The sequence below is a fragment of the Doryrhamphus excisus genome, linkage group LG2 (genome assembly GCF_037039965.1).
Source record: "Doryrhamphus excisus strain RoL-2023G ecotype Guam linkage group LG2, RoL_Dexc_Guam_v1.1, whole genome shotgun sequence".
Classification (NCBI taxonomy): Eukaryota; Metazoa; Chordata; class Actinopteri; order Syngnathiformes; family Syngnathidae; genus Doryrhamphus; species Doryrhamphus excisus.
Genome location: NC_136358.1, coordinates 582,670 through 608,705, shown reverse-complemented (window position 1 = coordinate 608,705; position 26,036 = coordinate 582,670). Strand labels below are relative to the sequence as shown.

The 26,036-nt window shown below is 45.8% G+C and overlaps 5 protein-coding genes across 8 annotated transcripts; 4 read left to right on the top strand and 1 right to left on the bottom strand.

Annotated features, from left to right (window-relative positions):
* Window positions 1–110: 110 nt before the first annotated feature.
* Window positions 111–3,315, bottom strand: LOC144901222 (uncharacterized). The gene is made up of 10 exons (XM_078794454.1): window positions 3,129–3,315; window positions 2,859–3,046; window positions 2,663–2,785; window positions 2,479–2,587; window positions 2,228–2,408; window positions 2,007–2,148; window positions 1,423–1,619; window positions 1,307–1,333; window positions 1,146–1,225; window positions 111–1,069 (listed from the first exon to the last, which is right to left on the bottom strand). Exons 1-10 carry the CDS (start codon window positions 3,255–3,257, stop codon window positions 989–991), a joined length of 1,257 nt encoding a protein of 418 aa, XP_078650580.1. The 5' UTR covers window positions 3,258–3,315; the 3' UTR covers window positions 111–988.
* A 9,382-nt stretch (window positions 3,316–12,697) lies between these two features.
* Window positions 12,698–15,803, top strand: LOC131126236 (putative RNA-binding protein 46). Of its 4 annotated transcripts, none has more exons than XR_013629368.1 (10): window positions 12,698–13,260; window positions 13,497–13,682; window positions 13,875–14,052; window positions 14,121–14,277; window positions 14,347–14,470; window positions 14,531–14,625; window positions 14,705–14,924; window positions 15,009–15,238; window positions 15,328–15,430; window positions 15,503–15,518. XR_013629368.1 is itself a non-coding variant. In XM_078794419.1 (10 exons), exons 2-10 carry the CDS (start codon window positions 13,523–13,525, stop codon window positions 15,664–15,666), a joined length of 1,398 nt encoding a protein of 465 aa, XP_078650545.1. In that variant the 5' UTR covers window positions 12,698–13,260; window positions 13,497–13,522; the 3' UTR covers window positions 15,667–15,803. The 4 variants fall into 4 exon arrangements, 3 of the variants coding, with proteins under 3 accessions (XP_078650545.1, XP_078650539.1, XP_078650540.1); XM_078794419.1 differs by having other exon boundaries at window positions 15,012–15,208; window positions 15,503–15,803; XM_078794413.1 differs by having other exon boundaries at window positions 15,009–15,208; window positions 15,503–15,803.
* An 874-nt stretch (window positions 15,804–16,677) lies between these two features.
* Window positions 16,678–18,723, top strand: LOC131125166 (type I phosphatidylinositol 4,5-bisphosphate 4-phosphatase-B-like). Its single transcript, XM_058066420.2, has 7 exons — window positions 16,678–16,913; window positions 17,377–17,558; window positions 17,630–17,736; window positions 17,797–17,908; window positions 17,983–18,035; window positions 18,127–18,217; window positions 18,287–18,723. Exons 1-7 carry the CDS (start codon window positions 16,859–16,861, stop codon window positions 18,428–18,430), a joined length of 744 nt encoding a protein of 247 aa, XP_057922403.2. The 5' UTR covers window positions 16,678–16,858; the 3' UTR covers window positions 18,431–18,723.
* Window positions 18,724–21,135: 2,412 nt separating this feature from the next.
* On the top strand, window positions 21,136–22,288 carry LOC144901219 (uncharacterized). The gene is made up of 2 exons (XM_078794408.1): window positions 21,136–22,110; window positions 22,190–22,288. The coding sequence occupies exons 1-2, from the start codon at window positions 21,139–21,141 to the stop codon at window positions 22,253–22,255; spliced, it is 1,038 nt and encodes a 345-aa protein (XP_078650534.1). The 5' UTR covers window positions 21,136–21,138; the 3' UTR covers window positions 22,256–22,288.
* Window positions 22,289–22,480: 192 nt separating this feature from the next.
* Window positions 22,481–25,904, top strand: LOC131125164 (uncharacterized). Its single transcript, XM_078794403.1, has 9 exons — window positions 22,481–22,601; window positions 22,768–23,045; window positions 23,119–23,294; window positions 23,404–23,541; window positions 23,760–23,785; window positions 23,873–25,311; window positions 25,382–25,492; window positions 25,564–25,679; window positions 25,756–25,904. The coding sequence occupies exons 2-9, from the start codon at window positions 22,910–22,912 to the stop codon at window positions 25,792–25,794; spliced, it is 2,181 nt and encodes a 726-aa protein (XP_078650529.1). The 5' UTR covers window positions 22,481–22,601; window positions 22,768–22,909; the 3' UTR covers window positions 25,795–25,904.
* Window positions 25,905–26,036: the final 132 nt, after the last annotated feature.

Below are 26,036 nucleotides of genomic sequence, written 5' to 3'. Positions count from 1 at the left end.
ACAGGGAGTGGCCTGGCATGACCACATTGTGATCTTGCAATTAACCTCCCTGTGTGTGTGTGTGTGTGTGTGTGTGTGATTGCGTGCCAAGCCACAGGTTCAGACATTAATGAAACAACACTGATTATTTTTATTTTCCTTATTCCAACTGTAGTAACATACATCCTCACGGGTACACAGAAGTCCAAATGGAGACCAGCGTAGACTTTAAACACATCAACACACTGGCACTGCTTCAACAGATACAATCATCAATAACGTGTGTAAAAATCCTATCACCTCGTACTTCGGTACGTGACAAAAAAACAAACTATATTAGGAAAGCAGGAAGTGAACAAATGTAACAGTTAGTGATTGTGAAGTACCAGATGGAGGGGTAGGATTTAATAAGCTTTGCTGGAACTGGGAACTGATTATGGGATGCACTCAATTGGAATCTGATGCATGTTCAAATGAAATTAAACCATTACCAAAAATAAAAATCAGTTTCAGCCAGTAACAATATAAATCAGTCAAATTTAATAAAAAGGAAAATCAAATCTTTTGGATGACTTGTCAGTCGATTCATCTCACGACAATATTAGACTAAATGTATTTTTCCCAAATGTGCTGGTTAATGTTTTCACATGTGAAAACTCCTTCACAATACAATACGCATGTCACGTTTTGGCTTGAGAACTTTACGGTTGGACCCCACGATGCAGAGATGACGCCCCAATTGCAAGTAAAAATGTATTTATTGGATGCTATGCAGCAGAACGACGCACTAGCATAACCAACTCAAACACGGCAATGACCCGACAAAGAAGGGCGCGCACCTGAACTAAATAGGCAACACAATAGGAAACAGGTGCGGGAGATAATTGAACGCAACTGAAAACGGAACAGAGCCACACAGGAAGTAAATACAAAATAAGGGCAACAAGGAACTCAATCAGAAGCCTGAAGAAAGTCATTTCTTACAGTGAAAGAGTGAAGGGGGACTACATTATGTGTCTACTTTGCTGAAGTTGCCCATTCTCAGTGTGATGTCAGAAGGCAGCCCTCGCTGCATCAGCTCGTTCTTCAGCTGCAACAAGACAAAAGTGGCAGTCAAATTGTGTCCTGAATTATGCCTACCTGACATGTGTTCCAAGATGGTGGACCTGCGGTAAGCCGACTTCTTGAATTTCTTCTTGAAACAGCGGCACCGAGGAGGAGATCTTGGCTGTCATGGCAACCACAACTAAAAGACAAGAAGTTTAAAAAAGACAGCCGGCATGCTAAGATGTATTTATGAGAAGTGGTAAAAGCTGTGATGTCATACTGTTGTCATTTGCTGGCGGTTCAGGACCTGTAAGAGACAAGTGAGACAGCGTGACGAGATGTTTGTTGGGCGTTATAAACATCCGTAGACCACAGACAGGAACGGGCTCCACTCACTGTGCTTGACCACCACAACTATACAACGCAGTTCTGACTGGAGTTTACTTTTGAGGACGATGGCTTGAACAACAAAACAGACTGGATGACTTTGTCCCAAGTCACGGTCAGACGGCTTCCAGATCAGCAGAAAGCTTCCGTTCTCTAGTGTCTCCTTCGTCATGGTGGACGGCCCGCTGAACAGAAGCTCAGAGACACTGGTCAACCGAGAGACGTCTGTCAATCAGGCGGCAATACTGTTTGTTTGTTTCAGCTTTTTCCTGATTACGGTGTCGCAACAGCAGATCTTTTTGATCCGCATACTCATTTTTGGCTCGGCCTCTTTAAGTTCCGGATGCCCTTCAGGGTGGCAATACTTTATAATTAATATTAATACACAGCAGACATTTGGTCGCAAATCCCAGTGCTTTTTTCTGTGTTTATTGGCCTATGAATTCTGCTGAACAACAAATGGCTACAAGGGGAAAGAATCAAAACTAATGTCTAAGTTGTTGCATCTGTTGTCACATTCATAATAAATCTGTACTACTACACTAGGAATGTTTTTAAACAATACAAAATACTTGTTTGAAAGAAAAACATACTTGGACATTGATGACTTTGCATAGATGGGAATAGCCAGGGTTGTGTTGACCAGAACGTAGAAATACTCTCCGTTGGCAACTGTAGGAACCAGGAAGGTGGGCAGAAACACTCCCTCTTCACAGGACTCCACTGGAGGGTCCACTGTACGTCCACACACAGAATAATAGCTTAAGTTTTTGAGCAGGTGAGACAACACTCAAAATGAAGCACACTTTCTTACCCTTCAGGACAAACTGGACGGGAATTTGACTGATGGCGTCCTTGCTTGTGAGAACCTCCGTTTTTTTGTCTCCAGTCACAGTGATGTTCCGGAGAGGAAAGTCTTCCATCAGCAACTGGATGGTGTAAACGCCCTCCACTTCGCCGCTGGTTCCAGTGGGACTGAAGGTCATGAGACAAGACTGCACAGGAACAATGAAGGAGCTTGATGGTCTGCTATGGGGATTGTTTTTTGGGGAATGGGTCACTCACCGGGAACAGACTGAGAACAAATGTGATGTTTTCATATTTGCACTTCACCGTGTCTCCGTCGGGGTCAAAAGTCAACAGCGTCAGGTTCCTCCGGCAGTTGGAGGGGACTCTTGGAGACACATGTAGACGGCCGTTGATGTGGCAACTGTGTTTCCATGGTGACCACACTCCTGAGAGGTCTTACCTGAGAACGGGCAGCACGGTGGTCACGGGCGAAGCGTTGGCCTGGCCTGTGTCCGACCTGTGCCTCAGGTTAATGCGAGTCGCAGCCTGTATCACTGGGACTTTGTTCGTGACGTTGATCAGCCTTTAACCACAGCGTGATTGGTCACTGCGTGTACGATGTATGGCATCACATACTGTATTGTATCATCACTCACCGTAACGCAAAATGTTGAGTTGAGTTGTTGTGAAGAGACGAGACCACCTCAGTCTGACACCACTCTCCGCTGCTCTCCGTGTCCACCTTGGTCAGAGTGGCACCTTCCTCGATGCAGTCATCGATCTCACATGTCCACCTGATGTCACTTTGGCACGTTTGGTAGCCCACTTTGTAGCGAAGAACAACCTGTGGAGTTCAAAATATTGATTATTCATTGGGGATTAAGGGGGCTGCTGGTTGCCATGGTAACTGTGCAACCTGGACATACCGTGTTATTCCTGGTATTGCTGGGGTAGAAGGTCATCACCGTGCCCAACAGGTTGGATGCCTGACAACTGCAGGCCAACAGCAAGAAGACAAGCAAGTGGACGCACATGACGCATGAAGTTACCACCATCTTGAAAATAATGCGTCTGCGTGCGTCTAGTCCGACCTGCTTTGTCTCTTCTGCAAACACAGCACTTCTTCAGATGGAACAATGACCATGGGCGTGGCCTGGCAGGACCGTGTGCGTGTTTCTCAGGCGTAGATGTGGGCGAGACACCACAGATGATATCTGTGTGGAGTTTGCATGTTCTCCCCGTGTGTGGGTTTTCTCCGGGTACTTTCTCCCACATTCCAAAACCATGTGGCCAATGGTTGGCTACCAGTTCAGGCTGGCCCAAGTCACCTGGGATAGGCTCCAGCATACCCTAGTGAGGACAAGGAGCATAGAAAATGAATTAGTTTTTGAAATGGAGCCATGTTGGCACAGTCATGTCAAATGCACATTTCATGATGTGAGCATTTAATATATCATTTTCATTTTTCTTGTTGCATAAAGACGTCTTAGTTCTTCTTACTTTAGAGGGTTTTCACCATTGTAGGAGCCATGAATGAATTTGGATTGATTCTTTGTAGGTGCATGATAGTTTAAACTTGAATAGTGGTGTTTGTTATTATTTATGATATTATTTAGATTCGTTGTGATCACGTGGACACGGGAAGTAGGTCAAATGGTTATGGGCGGTGACGTTTTGTTAATAAGAGGCACCTGTTCACCTGTGTGGCCATGGAAGAGAGAGGGTGAGCAGGGTTGCCGTATTTTTTGTTGACCGCTAATTCATTTAATCTCTGTGATTGCTTTGATTATGAGTTTGTGCACGGTATCATAAGTTGATCATTAATTTTCTTTAATAAAAGGTTGAACTCATTTTTTGTATCTCGGAGATTTTTTATGTGTGGCGCGTCAGACAAAGGAAAGGCCCGGCTTCAGCCTCTCAGCGACTCTTTTGGATGAAGTCGCTATATTTTGTCAACAAAAAAAAAGGCATTTAAAAGGAAACACCAGGACAGCACAACGGATCAACGGATCAAGAGGACAAAAAGAGGAAGCTGATTAAATCCAACAACCATCGGACATAAAGTACGGAGGTAGGCTCTGGCTGTCAAACAAATTTGGAGCCGCTGCAAAGCGAACTACAGCCAGGCAAGCTCACCTGTGGATGTGCGCATGAAGCTGTATGTTAATGGAAGAAATGCGGCTTGTAAATTGACTGCAGTTTGTTCATTGGGAATGATTGCGCGATGGCTTGAGGACTGAATCTTTCGGCGCATCGGCGTTATTTATCGCAAGACATCCTGGTGCTGAAGTTATCTCCATGCTATAAATATGTGAAATATCGCTCTCTCGCTCCGACGTTGCTGCTGCTCTGCCGTTATGTGGAACGATTTTTGGATGAATTTCCTTTTTGGCTGTGGATGCAATTTAAATGCACAAAGAATACATTGAAGGAAAACCCAAAAGGAAACGAATGGAGGAAACGGAGTCAAATAAATGCTGCTATTGCAAGTTTTGAAGTCCATGTGTTTCAAAGGTGCAAACGAATAAATCAAAAGGATATGTTTTAAAGGATCTCAAAAAGAGAAAAATTAAGTGAAATCAAAATATAAAGATGAGTGAAATAAATGCTGGTGTTGAAATGGAGTGTGGAAAAAGAGAAACGAAACTCACAGCCAAGGCCTGGGCAAATAAAATTGAAAAACTTCAGTATGAACGCAAAACCTTTGTGAATAAAATTAAAGGGCTCATACCTGAAATGAAAACGCTTATGAAAAGCAAGGGAAACGTCTCACATGTTCAATCTCACCTGGAGAACTTAATTCAACTTTGTGAAAATGCTATCACATCACATAATGTGTTGATTCCTTTACTTCCTGAGGACGAACTAAATAAACAAAATGAATGGTTCGCCAGCATCATGAAATATGGTAACACATTTGAAGAGGATGTTAAAAGGTGGCTTAGTGAAGCTGAGGAGCCACAGCAAAATAACAGCCTTGGTCAATCAGATCCTGATGCAGTCAGTGAAGAAGTGCTTCATTTACCAACTGAGGATGAACATCAAGCACCAACTCAGGCTGTGTCCATAATCATGACAGAGGACATGCAAGATAACATAAAACCAAGTGACAGTGTATCAAACGTGGGAAGCAAGAACTATGTTACTGGAGGAAAGTCTGTTGTCTCTGCTGCTTCTTCTTCACGTCTTAAAGCTGAGGCTGATTTGGCAGCTTTAATGGTAAGACAGAGACTACTGAAGGACAAACAGGAATTGGAGGAGCAGGAGGAACAACTGAGGAGAAAGAAAGAGCAGTTAAAATTGGATGAAGACATTGCAGTGCACATGGCCAAATTAAACGTGCTACGATCTCAGAGCATCTTAAGTGGAACCTCATCCAAGCGCTCCGATGGAATGAACTCTTACCTGGAGAAAGGAAAATCTAAACCAAAAGCTCTCAATGCTAACGCAAAAACATTTACTCCACAAGCATCACCGAAACAAAAGGAAACCAAACATGATTACATGGATCCGGGGGCAAAGCCTAAGGAGAAAGCTGTACCCCAGTTCATCTATTCCGAGCCTGTGTCACTTAATCCAAAACAACGTTCAGTGAACCACCACGCTCATGGAAACACTCAAACTCGAAACGAAGATTTATGGAGTGCAGCATTTGAATCAAAAAATGAGGATCAAAACAATACGCTAGGAATTATGAGGAAGCAAAATGAAATAACTACGCTTCTGATACAACAGCAATGCCTGTCATCATTGCCAAAGAGAGAGATCCCAATTTTTGATGGTGATCCATTAAAATATCAAGCGTTTACTAAAGCTTTTGAGAATGGTGTGGAACGAAACACTCAGAGTTACAGTGATAGACTCTATTTCCTGGAGCAATACACTAGAGGTCATCCTAAGGAACTGGTTAGAAGCTGCCAGCATTTTAACCCAGAGAGGGGCTACGTCAAAGCCAAAGCTCTATTGAGGGAGCATTTTGGGAATGAGCAGAAAGTAGCCGCAGCATATATGGAAAGGGCTCTTTCATGGCCTTCCATCAAAACGGAGGATGCAAAGGCTCTCCAGGATTACAGTCTTTTCCTCAGAGGCTGTTCTAACGCCATGGCAGGGGTGGGATATTTGCATGAGTTAGATCTGCCCGCCAATATGCTCTCCATTATAAGGAAGTTGCCTTACAAATTCAGAGACAAGTGGAGAACCGTAGCCTGTGAGCTGCAGGAGAGGCGCAATCAGAGACCAACGTTCAATGACATCGCCAATTTTATTGAGAGACAAGTGAAGATCTTGACTGATCCAGTGTTTGGAAATATATATGATGCTCCCCCAGCAACAATAAATAAAGGTGTAAGCAAATTCAAGCAACAGTCTCGTTCTGGAATGAAAGGAACCAGCTTCGCCACCACGGTAGCTCCTGTAGAAAACAACACTCATTCTAGAACCAAAGAGAAGGAACAATTTCAAGCTGCAAGGAGGATGTGTCTTTGTTGTGGAGGAGGACACATATTGGATTTGTGTCCCCAGTTGGAGAAAAGACCCCACAAGGAGAAGATAGGCTTCTTACGAGAAAAAGGTGTCTGTTTTGGCTGCTTGTGTATAGGACACATTAGCAAGGATTGTAGAAAACGGATTTCTTGTGCAAAGTGTGGTCTTTTACATCCAAATGTTCTTCATATTCCAAAGGCAAAGTCAAAGGACTCTGATCAAGCCGAAGGGAAATCAGAGAAAGCTGCGGACAGCACCCTGGTGTCAAGTGGTCTCACTGGGGCTGGTGATCATGATTGTAAACTTCCCATAGTCCCCGTACAAGTTAAGTCGAAGAAGGGCAGCAAGATTATTAGAACTTATGCTTTCTTGGATCAGGGAAGCACAGCAGTATTCTGCACAGAGGCACTACTGCACAAGCTGGGCCTCACAGGAAAGAAGGCACGTATTCTCTTGCGGACCATGGGCCAAGAAAGGGTAGTGAGCAGCCATATTGTGTCAGGACTGGAGGTGGCTGGTCTAAACTGCGATAATTTCTGTGATCTGCCCAAAACTTTCACACAGGAGTATATGCCCGTCCACAGTGGGAACATTCCAAGACAGAGGGATCTTCAGAAATGGCCACATTTGAAACATGTCCAGTTGCCTGAGGTGGAGGCAGGGATTGAGCTGCTGATTGGGACAAATGTTCCCAAGGCTTTGGAACCATTGCAAGTCATTCATAGTGTCAATGGTGGGCCCTATGCAATTAGGACAATGCTGGGCTGGACTGTGAATGGACCTCTAAATGGAGAAAGCGAGGAAGCGATGGATTGTGAGCAGCCAGAGTTATCTGTGAACAGAGTGTCAGTTGTAAATTTGGATGAACTTTGGCAGCAGCAGTTCAAAGTGGATTTCCCTGAATGTAGTATTGATGAGCAACCTGGAATGTCAAGAGAGGATCAGAAGTTTATGGATTTGGTGAGAAACTCAGCAAAGCAAGTGAATGGCCATTACCAGATCAGATTACCATTAAGGAATGAGGAACTCAACATGCCAAATAATAGAATAATTGTTGAGCAACGTGCAAAATACCTGAAGAGGAGGCTTTTGAAGGACTCGTCATTCCACGCAGAATATACAGCCTTCATGAATGATCTGGTTGCCAAAGGTTATGCCGAAAAGGTGCCTGAAGAGGAGTTGGACCGCTGTGATGGCAAGGTTTGGTATATCCCCCATCATGGTGTCTATCATCCGAAGAAGAGGAAAATCAGAGTCGTTTTCGACTGTGGAGCGAGTTTCCAAGGAACATCTCTTAATGCTGAGCTCCTGCAAGGACCGGACCTGACCAGTTCATTGATCGGAGTGGTGACCAGGTTCCGGAAAGAACCAGTGGTGATCATGGCAGATATTGAGTCCATGTTTCACCAGGTAAGGGTACCAGCTGAAGACGCAGATTTGTTGAGGTTTCTCTGGTGGCCTGATGGGGATTTAAATCAAGAACTCAGTGACTTCAGGATGATGGTGCATCTCTTCGGGGCAACTTCGTCTCCCAGCTGCGCCAATTTCGCTCTCAGGAAATGTGCAGAAGATAATAAGGAACAGTTCAGCCAAGAAGTGATTGATAAGGTCCTACATTGCTTCTATGTTGACGATTGTCTGGTGTCGGTGACTTCAGAGGAGGAAGCTGTATCTCTCCATCATGACCTTGTCTCCATCTGTGCAAAGGGTGGTTTTAAGCTTAGGAAATGGATAAGCAACAGATGTGAGGTTATGGTTGCAATACCTGAAAGCCACCGAGCAACAGACATGACAGACTTGGACCTGGATCAGAATCAGCTACCAGTGGAGAGAGTGCTGGGTGTGGAATGGTGTATTCAGTCGGACACCTTTAAGTTTAAAATCATTGTTAAGGACAGACCACTCACCAGGAGGGGAATTCTCTCAACTGTCAGCTCCATCTATGATCCTCTTGGAATCCTGAGCCCCGTAGTATTATTGGCAAAGAAAATCTTGAGAGATCTGTGCAGGAGATCACTTGGCTGGGATGACATCATACCTGAACCAGTTGTCAAAGAATGGACAACGTGGCTACAGGAACTGTGCCGTCTAGAGGGTTTTAACGTCACGAGATGCCTGAAACCACTAAACTTTGGAGAGACGACCACAGCACAGCTGCACCATTTCTGTGATGCAAGTGAGGATGGCTACGGGGTAGTGACTTACCTGCTGTCACGTAACAAAGACTCTCAGGTACACAGTGCTTTTGTCATGGGAAAGGCAAGGGTGGCTCCACTTAAGTCTGTTACCATCCCTCGTATGGAGCTAATCGCTGCCACTATGGCGAGCCGTATTGATGTCCTGTGGAGGAAAGAGCTACATTTGGATCTACAGGATTCCGTGTTTTGGACAGACAGTGCATCTGTACTCAAATATATCAAGAATGAGACTTCCAGGTTCAAAGTTTTTGTTGCCAACAGGGTCTCGGAGATTCTCAAAGTTTCACTGTCTTCTCAATGGAGGTACGTAGACACTGCAAGTAATCCAGCAGATGTGGCCTCGAGAGGCTTGAAAGTGGATGCATTCCTCAAAAATCTAACATGGGTGTCAGGTCCACCTTTTCTCCATCAACCTGAGTGTTCGTGGCCTGTTAATCCTGAGGATGTTCAACAGCTTCCATCCGATGACCCTGAGGTCAAGAAAGCTGTTGCAGTAAATGCTGTACAGGCCAGCAAGGAGGATGATGCTTTGGTTCGCATGATCAGTTATTTCTCATCTTGGACTGGTCTGAAAAGGTCTGTAGCTTGGATGTTGAGATTCAAGAACTGGCTTTTGGCTTGCTGTCAGAAAAGGAAACAGTTGACCACCGAGCTTGCCCAGTCTGATTTGGATGTGATACACAAGGAATGTTCTTTGAAGAAGAATATGGATGTTTTTAAAGAGGAGAATCGTTCAAGTTGTCTGACAGTGGAGGAGCTGGAGAAGGCCGAGATGGAAATCATCGGGTTTTGCCAACGGAAGAAGTTTCCAGAGGAATTCTCCAGGCTCCAAAAAGGCAAAAGTGTTAAGGGCCATAGCCATATTTATAAACTCTGCCCACTGGTCGAAGATGGTGTTCTGAGAGTTGGCGGTCGACTGAGCAGGTCTTCTATGCCTGCAGAGGCTAAACATCCCATTATATTGGCTAAAGATTTCCATATCTCAGACATTATTCTAAGGCATATTCACCAGGAAGTGGGACATGGTGGCCGTAACCACATGCTAGCCAAACTGCGGGAGAAGTATTGGATCACCGGGGCTAGTACAACCATAAGGAGAGCTCTGTCTAAGTGTGTCATCTGTCGGAGACTGAATGCTCAGCCAGTGTCCCAGCAGATGGCAGATCTACCTGCTGAAAGAGTGACTCCAGATGAGCCGCCTTTTTCTCGTGTTGGAGTTGACTATTTTGGACCGTTTGAAGTGAAGAGCAGAAGGAGTGTTGTAAAGAGGTATGGTGTTATTTTTACCTGTTTGGCCATACGGGCAATTCACATCGAAGTAGCATCTTCATTGGACACAGACTCCTTCATAAATGCACTCAGACGCTTTATAGCAAGACGAGGTCAAGTCCAGGAACTGCGCTCGGACAATGGGACAAACTTCATTGGAGCAGAGCGTGAGTTGAGAACAGCTATTGAACAATGGAATCAGTCACGGATTAACAATGCACTTCTTCAGAAAGGAATAAAATGGACCTTTAACCCCCCCGCTGGCTCACATCATGGAGGATCTTGGGAGAGGTTAATTCGGTCTGTAAGGAAAGTCCTAAATTCTACTCTGAACGTGCAAAATCTGGATGAAGAGGGCCTTCACACGGTTCTTTGTGAGGTGGAGTCCATCGTTAACAGCAGGCCGATTACCAAGGCATCTACAGATCCGAATGATCTGGAGGCCTTGACGCCAAATCACCTGTTGCTACTGAAGACTTTACCATCTTTACCACCAGGAGACTGCCAGGCAGCTGACCTCTACGCTCGCAGGCGATGGAGGCAGGTGCAATACATGTCAGATTTATTCTGGAAAAGGTGGATTAAAGAATACTTACCACAACTGCAGGAGCGTCAGAGATGGTCCAGAGTGAAGCGCAACATTGTCCCTGGAGATATAGTGCTTATTGTGGACAATACAGCACCTCGAAATTCCTGGGTTATGGGAAAAGTTCTTCAAACCTTTCCAGATAGAAGAGGATTAGTGCGGCAGGTGCGGATCAAAACAAAGGGCAGTTGCTTGGATCGTCCAATTACGAAGATCTGCCTACTACAGGAAGCTGAAGACTTGCCACAGAATGATGGCTAAAATCTTTTGATTGAGCCTGATTATTGATTTCACAGACTTTGGATTCAAGAAGAAAGAAGACAGAAGACAATATATGTATTATGGACTCTAAATATGAAGCTTTTAATTGTTACATGTCTCCTATTGATATGAATATGGGTAATTATTATGTGTGAACCTAATAATTAGGGGCTGGAATGTAGGAGCCATGAATGAATTTGGATTGATTCTTTGTAGGTGCATGATAGTTTAAACTTGAATAGTGGTGTTTGTTATTATTTATGATATTATTTAGATTCGTTGTGATCACGTGGACACGGGAAGTAGGTCAAATGGTTATGGGCGGTGACGTTTTGTTAATAAGAGGCACCTGTTCACCTGTGTGGCCATGGAAGAGAGAGGGTGAGCAGGGTTGCCGTATTTTTTGTTGACCGCTAATTCATTTAATCTCTGTGATTGCTTTGATTATGAGTTTGTGCACGGTATCATAAGTTGATCATTAATTTTCTTTAATAAAAGGTTGAACTCATTTTTTGTATCTCGGAGATTTTTTATGTGTGGCGCGTCAGACAAAGGAAAGGCCCGGCTTCAGCCTCTCAGCGACTCTTTTGGATGAAGTCGCTATAACCATGTTTGTGATAAATGGCACAAAACCACAGCACAGTTCAATCACATTGAGAAATGAATGGTATGAAATCTGACATGATGATCAGATAAGAGACAGGTTGCATTCTCAAGCAAACCACACGCTGATTGAAAAGTAATACTTATATGACTGAAATCTATGGAGAATATGAGAAGTTATGTCTTTTTAATCACATTTTAAACAAATACAATACACTTTTTTTCCCGTATCTTGTAAGAATTATACTGTAGTTCAGAAATAAATTCAAAGTACGTAAAAATAGTGAGTTACTTTTTAATCACCCTCCTGTTAGAGCGGACAATGTGTGAACCACGTCACTCACATGTCACATAAAATGTTTATAATGTTTGGAAAAAGTCTACTGGATGCAGTAGCGGACGGACCAGTTATTTTTATGACGCGGAAGTAGTTGATTTAATTATTGAGAATACACCGTCAACTTCCTTCTTGATCATAGGAATTGTTCATTCATTCATTCATTTTCTACCGCTTTTTCCGCGGGGGTGCTGGAGCCTATCCCAGCTGTCTTCGGGCGAGAGGCGGAGTACACCCTGGACTGGTGGCCAGCCAATCCCAGGGCACATATAGACAAACAACCATTCACACTCACATTCATACCTATGGACAATTTGGAGTGGCCAATTAACCTAGCATGTTTTTGGAATGTGGGAGGAAACCGGAGTACCCGGAGAAAACCCACACACGCACGCATGCAAACTCCACACAGAGATGGCCGAGGGTGGAATTGAACTTGGGTCTCCCAGCTGTGCGGCCCACGCTAACCATTCATCCACCATGCAGCTGGGGTTACACATATTAAGTGCAAATAGAAAACAGTGGCAACAGTGTTTTGATATGCTGCTGTTTCATGAAGGCACACAATCATTGAACTCTCTGAGGTGTGATGGCCGTAGTGTGTTGTAGGTTTGGTCCACGAGGAGACAACACGTGTTAAAATGAGATGAGCAATAATAATCAAAGACATTCACTTCCTGCTCCTGAGTTTTGAAAAATGGGTTGTGACAATTACACAATTATGAATGGTGACGTCATGGTATTATATATATATTTTCCTTAAACTGAACATGTTTGAATTGGTTGAACCATTGGATTATCCTGTATTATAATGTGTTTGTATTCGTGTTATTATATGTGACTGCATTACTATACATAATCCCGTTGTCCCCGCCTCAAGCATGCTGCTCATTGACTGGAAGAGAGCCAATCACATGTCAATCAAAGTCTCGGCTTGTGATTGGTCGACATAAACAAGTTGCCATTTCATTCTTCCGCCCTCGAGAGGGTTTATGGATTTATAGACAAACTGTCACTGATTGATATTGAAATTTATGTGAGAAACTCATAAAATACTCCGAGAGTTAAATGACGGAGGACAAAAGTGGTAAGCGTTCTGGTAACTTCAATAATTATCGTGTTCAAACCAGGAAGCGAAAAAGAGCCGTTAGCATGAAAGCTAACGTTAGCTAATTTAATAACTGCGTCTTCTGATACTTTTGTCGTTTCATATTTTTGCTACTCAGACGAATACACATAACGGCTAGCACGACAACAACCTTTTTGATAAACTTTATTTGATTCCCAAGCATTGGTGTTCTGTGATGAGCAAAATAGCACAAGTAAGGGCTTTCATTTAAAATGAATCGGACACAGATGAGTCATTGCTTGTCACGACTCCACCATTTCAGGAAGCTTCCAAATAGAAATGTCCAGAAAAGACAAAGACAAAACATTGGAACTCATTTTGGTTGTTTGGCCATGACAAGACATTTGGTATTAACCGTGTTTTTATAAGTGGTCAGAGTCACCACAGTAAAATGGAAATATAATACGGTAACCTTGGAATGATGTTTAGGCAGCGAGCACGAGTCACCTGGAGAAATGGCGACAACCTCAGAAAACGACTTAACGCTGCTGGACAGTGACGAGCATTCCATGAGGTTACTGGCGAGACATACAGCCTTGCTGGGACTTATGAACAAGACAGGATATGACATCGTGCAGGAGAATGGACAGAGGAAGTATGGTGGGCCTCCACCAGGTGGGCCTGTCTCCCTTAAATTGTCATTTTTTGTGATAGAATGTTTTTTGACCATTTACAAGTGTTTACAAGTAAAGTGCATTTTCTTACTTGGTCGGCATATATTCTAAATGAATGCCTTACCCCTAAATAAAAAACACATGTATTAAAATTGTTTCCAATTAATATGAAGTCATTTATTTTTATGCACAGGCTGGGAGGGCGCAGCCCCACGGGACTGTGAGGTGTTTGTGGGCAGCATTCCTAGAGACGTGTATGAAGACGAGCTGGTTCCTTTGTTTGAAACAGCCGGAACTATCTATGAGCTGAGGCTGATGATGGACTTCAATGGAGAGAACCGTGGCTACGCCTTTGTTATGTACACCGAAAGGTAGCGTTGTGTGCTAAGTGTGTTGTGGTGATACGGTAATGATGATTTCGGCCATGAGTGTGTTCCAGAGAGGAAGCACTCAAAGCGATCCAGACATTGAACAACCATGAAGTGCGTCCGGGGAAGTTCATTGGCGTATGCATCTGTCTGAATAACTGCCGCCTTTTCATCGGGTGCATTCCCAAAGACAAGAGCAAAGACGAGATCTTGGAAGAGATTCTCAAGGTACGTATTTGTCTCTGCTTGTATGGCCTGCGTTTTCCTCTAACGGCCCACCTCACATTCACCCCCCAGGTGACAGACGGTGTGCTGGACGTCAGCGTGTACCCCACAGACAACAGCAAAAATGGAGGTTTTGCATTTGTGGAGTATGAGACCCACAAAGCGGCGGCGGTGGCCCGCAAGAAGTTTGTCAGCGGTAAGGTGGTGTCACCATCACTTCATTAGGAACGCTTGTTGATACGGTGACTGGCCACAGGAGCACAGCTGTGGGGACAAACCCACTGGGTGAACTGGGCCAAGCGGTACAAACGGCGCGAGGACATGGAGAGACAGTACACTAATGTAGCCCATGTAAGTGAACGCTTTAATCACAAGAGGGAAGCAAGAAGAAGGTGATGTGGACTTACTTAAAGTGTGGAGTCCTTTGCAGGTACGTAATCTCACGGCAAACACCACGGAAGAAGCGATGCTGGCCAAGCCCAGCGGCAAGGGGGGAAAGAAGTATGGCGGCAAGGGCAGCCTGGGATGTAAGATGGGAGGAGGAGCTAAGGGGACAGTTGTCCCGCGCCACAGAGGTATTAATGACAGCTCCCCTCTAAAGGACAAGAAACTCCCCCCCAATCAGAGCCCTCGGTCCTCTGCCGGACCAGGTAAGTGTTAAGTCCACTTCTACCACTTGAGTCAGTTGGCCCATGTTTGCTACCTTACTTGTACCTTGTCCTGTGTGCGCTCAGCAGAGGCTGACAGGAACGTGTTGCCGCTCTTTCCCGGCACACAGCTCACCCGCACCAGCCTGCAGTCGCTGCAGCTGTGTCAGATCAGGTCAGCCGTTAGCCTGCTGGAACTGTACTGCTGCATGCAGTTCTGGCCCCCTCCCGATTACCAGCTGTTCTCCATTCTGGGTCAGGATGGGAGTCTGCTGCTGGTCTACAAGGTGATGGCATCATGCTGGAAATAGGATCAGGTGGACTTGGCTCATCACCGCCAACATTCAAATAGTGACTCCTATGAGCCTCCCCCCTATCAGCATGAAACGTCTGTGTGTGTGTTCAGGTGGTGATGCCGCTGACAAAAAACACCTTCATCCCAGACAAGTTGTGTGTGCTGCTTGATGATGCTAAAGAGCTAGCTGCTTGTAACGCACTGTGGAACCTCGGTAAAACACACACATCCTGCATTAATCATATGTGTTTTGGCTGTCAGATTTATGGATTCATTGCCCCTCCAGATGCGTCCTTCATGACTCGTCCGTCATCCAGTAAAACCTCCTCTAGACACAACACCTCCACCATTACTTCCTTTCATGGCGTAGCCTCCCCATTCCCGCTGCCCCCCTTGGTTTTATCCCCACTAGAGAGCCACTACCTGACCTCCTGGGGGTCTTTTCACTGATGGTCATGTGATACGTGCTCGTTTACTCACATTGAACATTTTATACAGAAAGCCTCATGGCACGTTGAATGGTGTTTTTGTTCCCTGTAAAATTAATGTTCTTAATTTGTTGGGAGAAGAGCCCACCAGATCCACCTTGGACAACACACACATAGCTGGAATGCACACTGACGTGCATATGATAAAAGTTAGGAGAGTTAAGTAATACATGTCACATGTTCTTTAGAGTTTGATGAAATATTAAAGAACGTTTTCAAACTGACCAGCAGGTGGTGACACATTCATTTTCTACCGCTTATCCTCGCGAGGGTCGCGGGGGTGCTGGAGCCTATCCCAGCTGTCATCTGGTGAGAGGCGGGGTACACCCTGGACTGGCCAGCCAATCACAGGGCACATATAGACAAACAACCATTCACACTCACATTCATACCTATGGACAATTTGGAGTGGCTAATTAACCTAGCATGTTTTTGGAATGTGGGAGGAAACCGGAGTACCCGGAGAAAACCCACACACGCACGGGGAGAACATGCAACTCCACACAGAGATGGCCGAGGGTGGAATCGAACCCTTGTCCTCCTAGCCCCCATAGGGCAAGCTTTATAACTTTTGAATGAGGATAAGATTACTTTAGAATAAATAAATGCAGAATATTTTCATAATGTGTGACTTCCCTGAAACTTGCAAAAACATGACCAAGTTAAAATTGGGACAATGGAGCTGCTTTGTATATGGGCTGAAAATAACGTTAACCAGTTTTCTGCATGTTATTAATTACTTTGGTAGAAGCCAACAAACGTATTCCTTCTAATTACTACTAATACTGTATTAAAATATAAACTGTATTTGAAGATCAACTGTGTTGGTTTATGACGTCACGCATACATTGAAAACTGTGCTTCCGTCTTTGCTTAGAACCAATCAGATAATCGCCATGGTGCTTAGAGGCCGCCCACTCTGTACGTGCACTGCCATTGGTTGCTGGCGGCTGTCATCACAGAGTCATGTGACTCGTGTTTACGTTCTTTCACTTCCGCCTTCCATCTCTTCGCCTCATGTGAATGAGAAGATGATAGCTTGAAATCTCGGCTACATTTGGCCCGCAGACTTCCAGAAACGAGTCTCTCCCTTCACCGCCGCCCCGAGGCGTCGTCCTGTGGGCCACTGAACCGCTGAAGGCCCGCTGGCAGTCATGGCGGCCGCGGAACGCTCGCCGCTTCTGTCGGAGCACTTCGACGGGACAAATGGTTCGTCTCTCGGCGGAAGCTCGCCTGGACTTCCAAATGTTACATTGAATATGCTACACATTTTACAATTCTACAGACGCTCATGCAAACGTTATCTTACAAATCCACTTGGAGGTCAAAGTTCACACCCAGGCTGTCCGTTTCCTGTATCAAATGATTTGACGATATAAAAAAAGCTCCTTAATGTTTTGCTATTCTTTATGATACATTAGTCTGCATGCGTGCATACAAAACTGGGTGTGGTGTAACTGATTTGTTTGATTACAAAATATAACAACCAACAACTAGGTAAGATAATTTAATTGACTTTGAAAAATGCATCTCGATTTCAGACTAACATGCACTTTTAAAAGATCCTTTGTGTGTATGTGTGTGTGCAAGTGATGTCAGACAAGTGGTGATTGACATTTTGTGCAGAATGAAATATGAAATATGAAATGAAATGTGTATTGTCCACATCTAGGTTTGTCGCCCTACGGCATCTCTGTGGTGCCGGATGAGCCCCCGCCCCCCTACTCTCCTCAGGGTAGCCCGGATAACAGCAGTGCTCCTTTCATCAGCTGTCGCGTTTGTCAGGGTGCCATTTCTGTGGAAGGCAAGATGCACCAGCATGTGGTGAAGTGCAGCATCTGTAACGAAGCAACTGTGAGTCCAGCAGGAAGTGTTGACAGCTTCATGGTGTGTGAGCCTAAAAGGACTTCTCTTCTGGCCTGCAGCCAATCAAGAACCCCCCCGCCGGGAAGAAGTATGTTCGCTGTCCGTGCAACTGTCTGCTTGTCTGCAGGGTCACATCACAGAGGATTGCGTGTCCACGACCTTACTGGTGAGTTCACATATTGATGATCATGAAATAATCAGTCAATAAATCGTATTTTGGTGCCAGTAAACGAGTCATCAACCTGGGCCCGGTTCACATGGACAGGGATAGTCCGGAACCGCAGCATCAGCCTGCCGGCATCCGAGTCATCTGCGGTCACTGCTCCAGTCCGTTCCTGGTAGGCTGCAAGACGCACACATCTGCTGTCAGAACCTCTCACGTGTCTCACTCACTTCTTGTTTCTCTCCCCAGTGGACAGAGTTTTCAGATCGGACTCTGTCCAGATGTCCACACTGCCGGAAAGTGTAAGCACCTGGATGCTCGTCTGCATCTACGCATGTGCTGCAGTGCACTGAGACAGGAAGTGACTTCCACGTTTGCTTTGTGTGCTTCCAGCTCCTCCGTTGGCCGGCGGTACCCTAGGAGGAGGAGCCTGCTGTGCCTCCTGGTCTTCATTGTGGTCGCCGCCGCCACCGCCGGATTGATGGTAAGTATTCATGTGTCGCCATGACGAGTGATGTGAATGAATGGAATGGAAACCTCCTGTTGTGTTCAGGTCGGAACGTGGCGGACTGCACGGGACTCCAAAGGGATCTACGCCACTTGGGTTCTGCTCATCCTCATTGCCGTGTTCGTCTTAGCCAGGACCATCTACTGGTGGTGTCTGAAAATTAGCCAGCCCATCACCAACATGACTTAGGAGCACATATCAACTTTTAAAACGTTTGTATATTAATATCCAATGTAACTTGTTGGACACAAATCCAGTGTGACCAAGGTGATGATGAAACCAATCCAGTATATACGTATATGCTAGGCTATCTGAACAAACATCCACATCTTAGCTTAACCATGAAGCTAATTAGTGTAATACTGTCGCTAATGATATTTTTGGACCACTGGTTTACAAAGTGATGCTGCCCTCTTCTGACTAAAACATGTTTGTACTACTACTGTTTATTTGTACATTGTCAAATTAAATAATACCTTCAACCCAATTGAGTGTCATTGGAGAGAACCGTGTAGTCAGCAGGCTCATGTTCTCAGTTCTTTGGGATCTTTAGGTGACACATTCCTAATAATGGTCATCGATGGTTATGCCAGCCCCCTGTAGATCAGGGGTGACAAATCTGAAAGTTATGGGCTGAACTGGACATTATCTCTCACCCTGCCCCCAAATTATTTTTTCTTATTTTTTGTCCTGACATTTCCAACATTTGCATATTGAAAGTATTATTCATTCATTTTCTACCGCTTTTCCTCACGAGGGTCGCAGGGGTGCTGGAGCCTATCCCAGCTGTCTTGGGGCGAGAGGCGGGGTCCACCCTGGACTGGTGGCCAGCCAATCCCAGGGCACATATAGACAAACAACCATTCACACTCACATTCATACCTATGGACAATTTGGAGTCGCCAATTTACCTAGCATGATTTTGGAATGTGGGAGGAAACTGGAGAAAACTCCACACATAGATGGCCGAGGGTGGAGTCGAACTTGGGTCTCCTAGCTGTGTGGCCTGCGCTCTAACCACTCGTCAACCGTGCAGCCTGAAAGTATGATTAAAATAGTTAAAAAGAGACAAGAGGTAGGGTAGGGCATACATAGAAAAACAAACATTCCCGCTCACATTCATATGTAATTCATATATAATTGTCTCATTCTAGACGTTGGTGAAAAAGTTGAAGCATGATTTCCGTTGTTTGTGAACATGTGACTTCCTGCCATCCCTGCGCGCGGAGCAGTCCGCAAACTACGAAACGAAAGTAAGATATACTCTTAAAAGGACATAGAAATACATCGGACATAGTTTGACATGTTATGCTAGCGCTTCATTTGCATCTAAAAGCGATCGTTAGTCGTTGGTTGTCTGTTGCAAATATGAACACTCACGCGTAAGACTTCTGGCTCGCAAGACTTTGCTGCAGCCTTCCTGGTCAGGGTAAGCCTATGGTGAAAGTCTGCATGGGGCAACTGGCAAAGCTTTGAAAGTCAAAGTGAAAGCTCGTCTGCGGATTTTTATACTGCGTGCTCAATGACTGTGCGAGTCATGAACGAGTCGTGCAAACAAACTCGCGGCTCGTGTCTACATTAACTCGTTCATTTACTCACTTGCTGTGTTTCAAAAGTCATCACTTGTAACATTCTTATTTTCTGGTAATTTGAACAAGCACAGTGTAAACACACCTCTTTGTTACATTTATGCTTATTTATTGCTGACTAGAAGATGTGGCTGTGGTGTTTTTGGAGACATTTCTGCTTGAGGAGAATGGAATGTATCTTATCTTCACAAACAAGTCATTCTGTCTTAAAACCAAGGCCCTCTAATGATATGACCATGCCAACCTGGGATAAACATTGTAAACCTGATGACATTGACGTCCTCTGCAGCTTTCTTTATCTTTAATGATCTTTATTTCAGCTTTGCATGTCCTCCTCACGTCTGGCCAGAGGACATCTAGAGAAGTTTGCTACACAATGCTGTGGTCAGTGGAGGCTGAGGTGGGACCTTGACAGCACGTCAGCATACTTTGGACCTGTAACATCCTGTTCACCTACTGCTAAGGCCGTCTCCTCAACCTTCTCGTCGTCACAAAGCCATGTCCCAAACCCTTTGGAACCCTTTTGCCAACCAAACACCATCAGAGAAAGACTCCCGAAGGGGGTCTTCTCTTCATCGACCTGGATCAGCATACAGCTCTTTTGGGGATCTGTCAGGGACTTCTGAGATGTACCCGAGACCAGTACCTCATTGTTGGCCAGAACCGAACACGGTCCCCAGCAATGAGGCCAGCCTGAGGTCTATGGACCTGCACGTGAGACAAGTTAAAGGAGAGGTGAAGGATCACAGCAAACCTTTGCATCAGCTTTCACATCAAAGCATTCAAGGGACTGAGTTCCTCCCATTGGGTGAACGGACCACCTCTTCAAGATCGCTTGGCCCCACCACAGCTTATGGAGGTGACTCATTCTTCAGTTACTTGCCTGGGGCTAAACGAGATTATCAGTCCATTCCGGGATTGGGCGATGGTGACGATTGTATGTCAGATGAACCCGCGGCTCCACCTGAGTCCAGCCCACCCAAATACAGCCCTGAGTTGGCCACCGACATCCTTCAACGCTTTGGACTTGAAAAGGCAGACATGGAGATTCTGCTGTCCTACCCTGAAGACCAGATCACCCCTGCTCGTTTACCATTCATCCTCCGCCAAATACGCATTCAGAAAGCCACAAAGGCTGCTGCCAGGGCTACAGCCGTCACAGCTACTGCCGCCATGGCTACAGCCGTCACAGCTACTGCCGCCATGGCTACAGCCGTCACAGCTACTGCCACCACGGCTACAGCCACCACGGCTACAGCCGTCACAGCTACTGCCGCCACGGCTACAGCCGTCACAGCTACTGCTGCCATGGCTACAGCCATCACAGCTACTGCCACCACGGCTACAGCCGTCACAGCTACTGCCGCCACGGCTTTAGCTGCCATGGCTACTGTTGCAACCGCCATTGCTACATCTGCCACCCCAGCTGCCCCAACAGCCACCACAACTGCCACCACAGATAAATCCAAAGTATTACCTCAACCAGTACCCTGGTTTTCTAACCCTGCTGGAAGTGACAGTCTGAAGTGTTTTGGAGCAAAGGCTGAGAGCAACACTTTGGCTTCCCAGGCTGCTTCTTCTCGAGAAGACCAGAAGAGTTCCAGCTCTTCTCTCAGCTCCGTGGTCACCGTTGTGGCTCCCAAAAGTCCCGATCCAGTCCACCCAGTGCAGAGCTGTTCCTTGACAGGCAAAGACACAGGTCTCCAACAAGCAGCATCCAAAACAATTCCTTTGAAACAACTCAAAGGTCATTGCGGGCCAAAAGCCATCACTTCATTCCATCGTGTGCATTCCAGTCGACCCAGCCTGTTGCTCATTTGCTGTCATGACAACAATGATGCCAATGGACCCAGGAAGAGTCAAGACTCACAGGAACTGCAACAACCACGAATCTTTCAGTCGGAACAAGAACAGACAAATCTGGAAAAGCCTCACGGAAAGCCTGAAGAAAATCAGCAAATGCCAAAGAACCGACCACATAACCAAAACAAGGACCAAGATGCACCAGACAACCAACTAGATTCGTTAGGTAAACGAGACGCATCCAAGAAACCGCAGGATGGTTGTAGTCAACTGGTGCAACCCATCTATAGCATCACCGCTAAGCTGTCGTGTCCAAGTCAGCCTCCGACTGCTATGACCTCCAGTCGACCGTCCCCGAGTGGAGCACCCACCAGTCGAGCACCCCTTTTGTTCACCCCGCCCACAGCCGCCATGATGTCTGACAATGCTGTGGCCGCACCAAGAGTCATTCCACACACGTCTTGTCTGTATAACAAAGTGCGTGCTGTTATGAAGGGGTGCGCTCAGCCATGATGTTGTGGACTTCTAAAACATCTTCTCTCGTTTCCCCCCCAAGGATGGACTCAGTCACCAGAACAGCAGCCAGCACCTCGACAGCTTCACAAACACCTGCAAGAAGTAAGTCCGCTTTGATTTTGTCCTCGTTTCCTTAAGTCATGTGTGACATTTACTTCGTTCTTCACAAGCTCACCTCATCTCAGCAGCAAGCCAGCCTCAACTTCCCAGAAAGCCAGGAGACTTTCATCGTCGTCTTGCACCTCCAAACGCGCTCACAGGTTCTACATGAGCTTCCAGTTCACATTGTGGACATGGTGCACTCACAAAGACACGTCCCGCAGGTCTCATTCCTCATCCTCTGACCACCATCGATCACGATCCCGAAGCTATGAGAGATCGTCGTCGCCTGCCAGTCGCAAGAAGAGGCGGAGTCGAGAGAGACGAAGACGTTCTCCACACAGGAGCCGCAGGTGTTAATCCAGATCCTGGTCCTGATCCAGTGTCCACTCCGTCGTTTAGATCAGCACACCTTTTGAGTGTAGAAGATGCATGAGACCTTGAGGACATATTCTGTGTTTTTTTGCTAAAAAGTCCCCAGAGATGATGATAATGATTCTGCTGCTGTCTTTTCCTCAGGTCTCGTTCTCGTCCCCGTGCATCCTCCTCTGACAGCTGTCATTCACGCTCCAGGAGCCGGGAAAGACGATACTCATCAGCAGGAAGCCGTCGGAGAACATCCCCATGGAGAAGGAGCCCCAAAAAGCGCTCGTCACCGGGAATGAGCAGAGACAGACTTGCATCTTCCAGGAGGTCCACCAAAAGTCGTTCCTCACCAAGACGGAGTCATGATACAAAAGCTTCAGAAAGGTCGAGCAGTGTAGAGCATCTTGCCAAGAAGGTGTTGGAAAGATCAGGTAAGATCCTGACTAAAAAGGGACTAGACTTTAAAGGAACACATGAGAGCCTCCTCTTCTCTTCTGCATCCAGCGATCCAATCTCTGCCGAACCAGACGGATCTGGAAACAGTGGTGAAAACTCTGGCTCCCGCTCTGCTGGCTGAACTGATCAAGATGAAGTCCTTCTCTTCGATTGGTCCGTCCTCATCCTCGTCTGCAGACAAGAAAAAGGATGTGACCGAAGCGCCAAGTTCATCTTCCACGAAGGTCTACCATAGGTCTACTTCATGTAGTCTAGTCTTGTAATGGATCAACATCGACATATTGTGGTTCTTCAGTTGACACTTTGTCATGACCAATCATCTTCTCGTATCAGGATGGGTGCAAGTCATCGCCCCTGACAACGGTGACGCTGAAGGGGATTAGTAACAACCTCTCCAGCGGTGACGTGAAGTCTGCTGCTGAGAACTTTGGCAAAACCAAGTCGGTTATGTTGCTTCCTGCCAAAGGCGAGGTACGGTGCTTGCATGATGAAGGGGCTACACTGAGGTGGTCTACCATCATCCCCGTTTAGTGACGGTAGAATGTACACATGCAGGCCATTGAGTGTTTTGAGCGGGAGGATGCCGCCAAGAAGATGATGGACATAAAGAACTTGCATGTGAAGGACATTCTGCTGTCGGTTGTTTGCCTTATTATGTCTCCTCTAAATATTGTCTTGTTCGTATGCAGGAGAGTATCGGCAAGGAACCAAACACGTAAGACAGACTTTGAATCATCTAATAGCAAATTCCATTTATTCTCTGGGTCATTCTAGCGTCATAATTTGCTATCTTGATGTGCAGAACCGTTCCTAAAAGCCAGGCAACGGTCTCCAAAGCCAAAGAGTCAGTTTCCAAAGCAAAGAATGTCCCAAAGATGGTGAAAGGAGCTCAGGAGGAAGGTCCAATAAAAATGGAAAGTCCATCAGGAGGTGTCGATGAAGGAAAAGAGGAGCAGTCCAAAAGTAGCCCTGAAGTGGAGGTCTCACCTGAGCTTGAAGCATGCGTGATGGAATGTCCACAGCAAGTAATGCCTCAAATAGAAGAGGTGAGCGTCAACAAGGACAACGATTACATCCGAACGCTAGCTCCGGACATTAAGTCTTCTCTGAAGGACAAAGGAGATGAGCAGAAGATAAAAGTGGAAGACGGCAAAGAGGTGACAGCAGAGTCCTGTCAACCAAACCAAGAAGAGTGCAGACATGTTGTAGAAACCTCAGCTGGCCTGCTATGTAAAAAAGACACCATGGAAGAAGAAGTCCAGGGGATTGTTTCTGTGGAACAACGGCCAACTTCCACTGAGAATAAGGCAGAGAGCGAGCACAAGGAAAAAAGTGATGGGGAAATCTCTTCTCCAAGCAGAGCGCTCAACAGTGAAGAGCATGAGTCCCCAAACAAGCAGCAGAGCAGAATGAAGGACCACAACACCTCTGGAACTCCTGAAGTTGAGCAGAAGCACCAGGTCATTGATTCTGTCCAAGTTCAAGATTCCAGCAGCACATCAATGTCAGGTAGAAGGAGGAGCACACGAGGGAAGACCCAGGGTCCATCTGTGAAGGTCGATGAGCCCACTTTCCACATTTTAGACTCCGTGGATGCCGAGACAGTCCAAGAAGAACCCAGCATGACAACCAGATCTAGCAGAGGAAAAAAGGGACAGGCGCCTAAGGAAGATGCTTTCAGTGAGAAAAGAGCTGAAGAAGAAATGACACCAAGGGCTTCACAGGAAACCACCAAAGAAGAAACACCAACCAAGACTGAGGCTGTCCTAAAAGACCAAGTGAAGAGTCTTCAATCTCCAAGTGGAAAACGAGGAAGGGGAAGACCTAAGAAGTACATTCAAGCTCCTAAAAGTGAAGATGCCTGCTTAGAAAAGAGTCGACAAAATGCTGGTGGCCAACACGAGGCCACATTCCAGGTCCTGGACTCTGTGGAGCACGAGAAGCTCCATGATCACAGTAGTCCAAAGGAGGAGGACATGACTGACAGCCAGCATGATGAGGCAGGAACAAGTAAGATCATTTCTTTGAATGAAGGTCCAGCTGAAGAAGAATGTTTAGATGATGATGTTAAGGAGAGCAAAGATGAAGCTGTGAAAACATCACGATGTGCTAAGCTCGCCCAACAAGGACGCCAGACGAGACGCCTCTTATTTTCTTCCAAAAACAACACAAGCGTGGTTGAAGAAGCCGCCCCACCAAACCGGAGATGCCGAGCAAAGAAGAGAAGCAGACTGACTTCTGGTGAGCATCATCATGTCTTTGTCTTGCGTCTTTTTGGGCAAATCAAAGATCCTTTGTCGTCATCTTCCAGTCGTCAGCAAACGCAACGTGGGGCTTGTTGCAGCCAAGCGAGCACGTTTTCAGTCTACGCGTGTTCCGCCAAACTTTGGACTGCCAGCATTCAAACCCAACAACCCTCTCGGTACTCGACACACACACAACAGACGAAGTCGTGAATCCGTTTTATCTAAGCACTTCCTGTTTGGTGTCCAGGTCAGGATTTTATCAGAGGTGGGTATTTCTGTGATGTCTGCTCGACTTTCTACCAGCATGAGATCACGACGCAAGATGAGCACTGCAGCAGCCGAGTGCACTACAACAACCTGAAGGTACACACACACACACACACACACATATCTACCAACACGCACGTTGATCCATGTAACTTCATGTGTTTTTTTTCAGAAATATTATCGGACACTTCAGCAGAAAGTGTCCAGATGAACAAACCATGCTCGGAAAAGTTAACGCTGACCTGCGCACTGCACCGCCACACTGTCAAGATGGTGTACAGTGTGGCATTAATCTGTTATATTTTCACTTTTATGTATACCATATCACATGTGAGTGAACTCATTGTGATTTTTATGTAACATTCATATCTTTTAGTATGACAAGCTATGCGCTTTCACCTGCTGTTTTTATGTTATCTGTGAGATGTTAAGTAATTGCAGAAATGAGCTTTA

Coding starts and splice junctions, on each gene's coding strand:
- LOC144901222 (XM_078794454.1), bottom strand. CDS start 3,257: ATGGTGGTAACTTCATGCGTCATGTGCGTCCACTTGCTTGTCTTCTTG. Junction 3,047..3,128: donor GCAATACCAGGAATAACACG/GTATGTCCAGGT, acceptor TGAACTCCACAG/GTTGTTCTTCGCTACAAAGT. Junction 2,588..2,662: donor ACCGTGCTGCCCGTTCTCAG/GTAAGACCTCTC, acceptor TGTGTCTCCAAG/AGTCCCCTCCAACTGCCGGA.
- LOC131126236 (XM_078794413.1), top strand. CDS start 13,523: ATGGCGACAACCTCAGAAAACGACTTAACGCTGCTGGACAGTGACGAG. Junction 14,626..14,704: donor AGTACACTAATGTAGCCCAT/GTAAGTGAACGC, acceptor AGTCCTTTGCAG/GTACGTAATCTCACGGCAAA. Junction 14,925..15,008: donor TCGGTCCTCTGCCGGACCAG/GTAAGTGTTAAG, acceptor GTGTGCGCTCAG/CAGAGGCTGACAGGAACGTG.
- LOC131125166 (XM_058066420.2), top strand. CDS start 16,859: ATGGCGGCCGCGGAACGCTCGCCGCTTCTGTCGGAGCACTTCGACGGG. Junction 18,036..18,126: donor TGTCCACACTGCCGGAAAGT/GTAAGCACCTGG, acceptor GTGTGCTTCCAG/CTCCTCCGTTGGCCGGCGGT. Junction 18,218..18,286: donor CCGCCACCGCCGGATTGATG/GTAAGTATTCAT, acceptor TGTTGTGTTCAG/GTCGGAACGTGGCGGACTGC.
- LOC144901219 (XM_078794408.1), top strand. CDS start 21,139: ATGGCTACAGCCATCACAGCTACTGCCACCACGGCTACAGCCGTCACA. Junction 22,111..22,189: donor CGTCTTGTCTGTATAACAAA/GTGCGTGCTGTT, acceptor TTCCCCCCCAAG/GATGGACTCAGTCACCAGAA.
- LOC131125164 (XM_078794403.1), top strand. CDS start 22,910: ATGAGCAGAGACAGACTTGCATCTTCCAGGAGGTCCACCAAAAGTCGT. Junction 23,295..23,403: donor CAAGTTCATCTTCCACGAAG/GTCTACCATAGG, acceptor TTCTCGTATCAG/GATGGGTGCAAGTCATCGCC. Junction 25,493..25,563: donor CAAACCCAACAACCCTCTCG/GTACTCGACACA, acceptor TTTGGTGTCCAG/GTCAGGATTTTATCAGAGGT.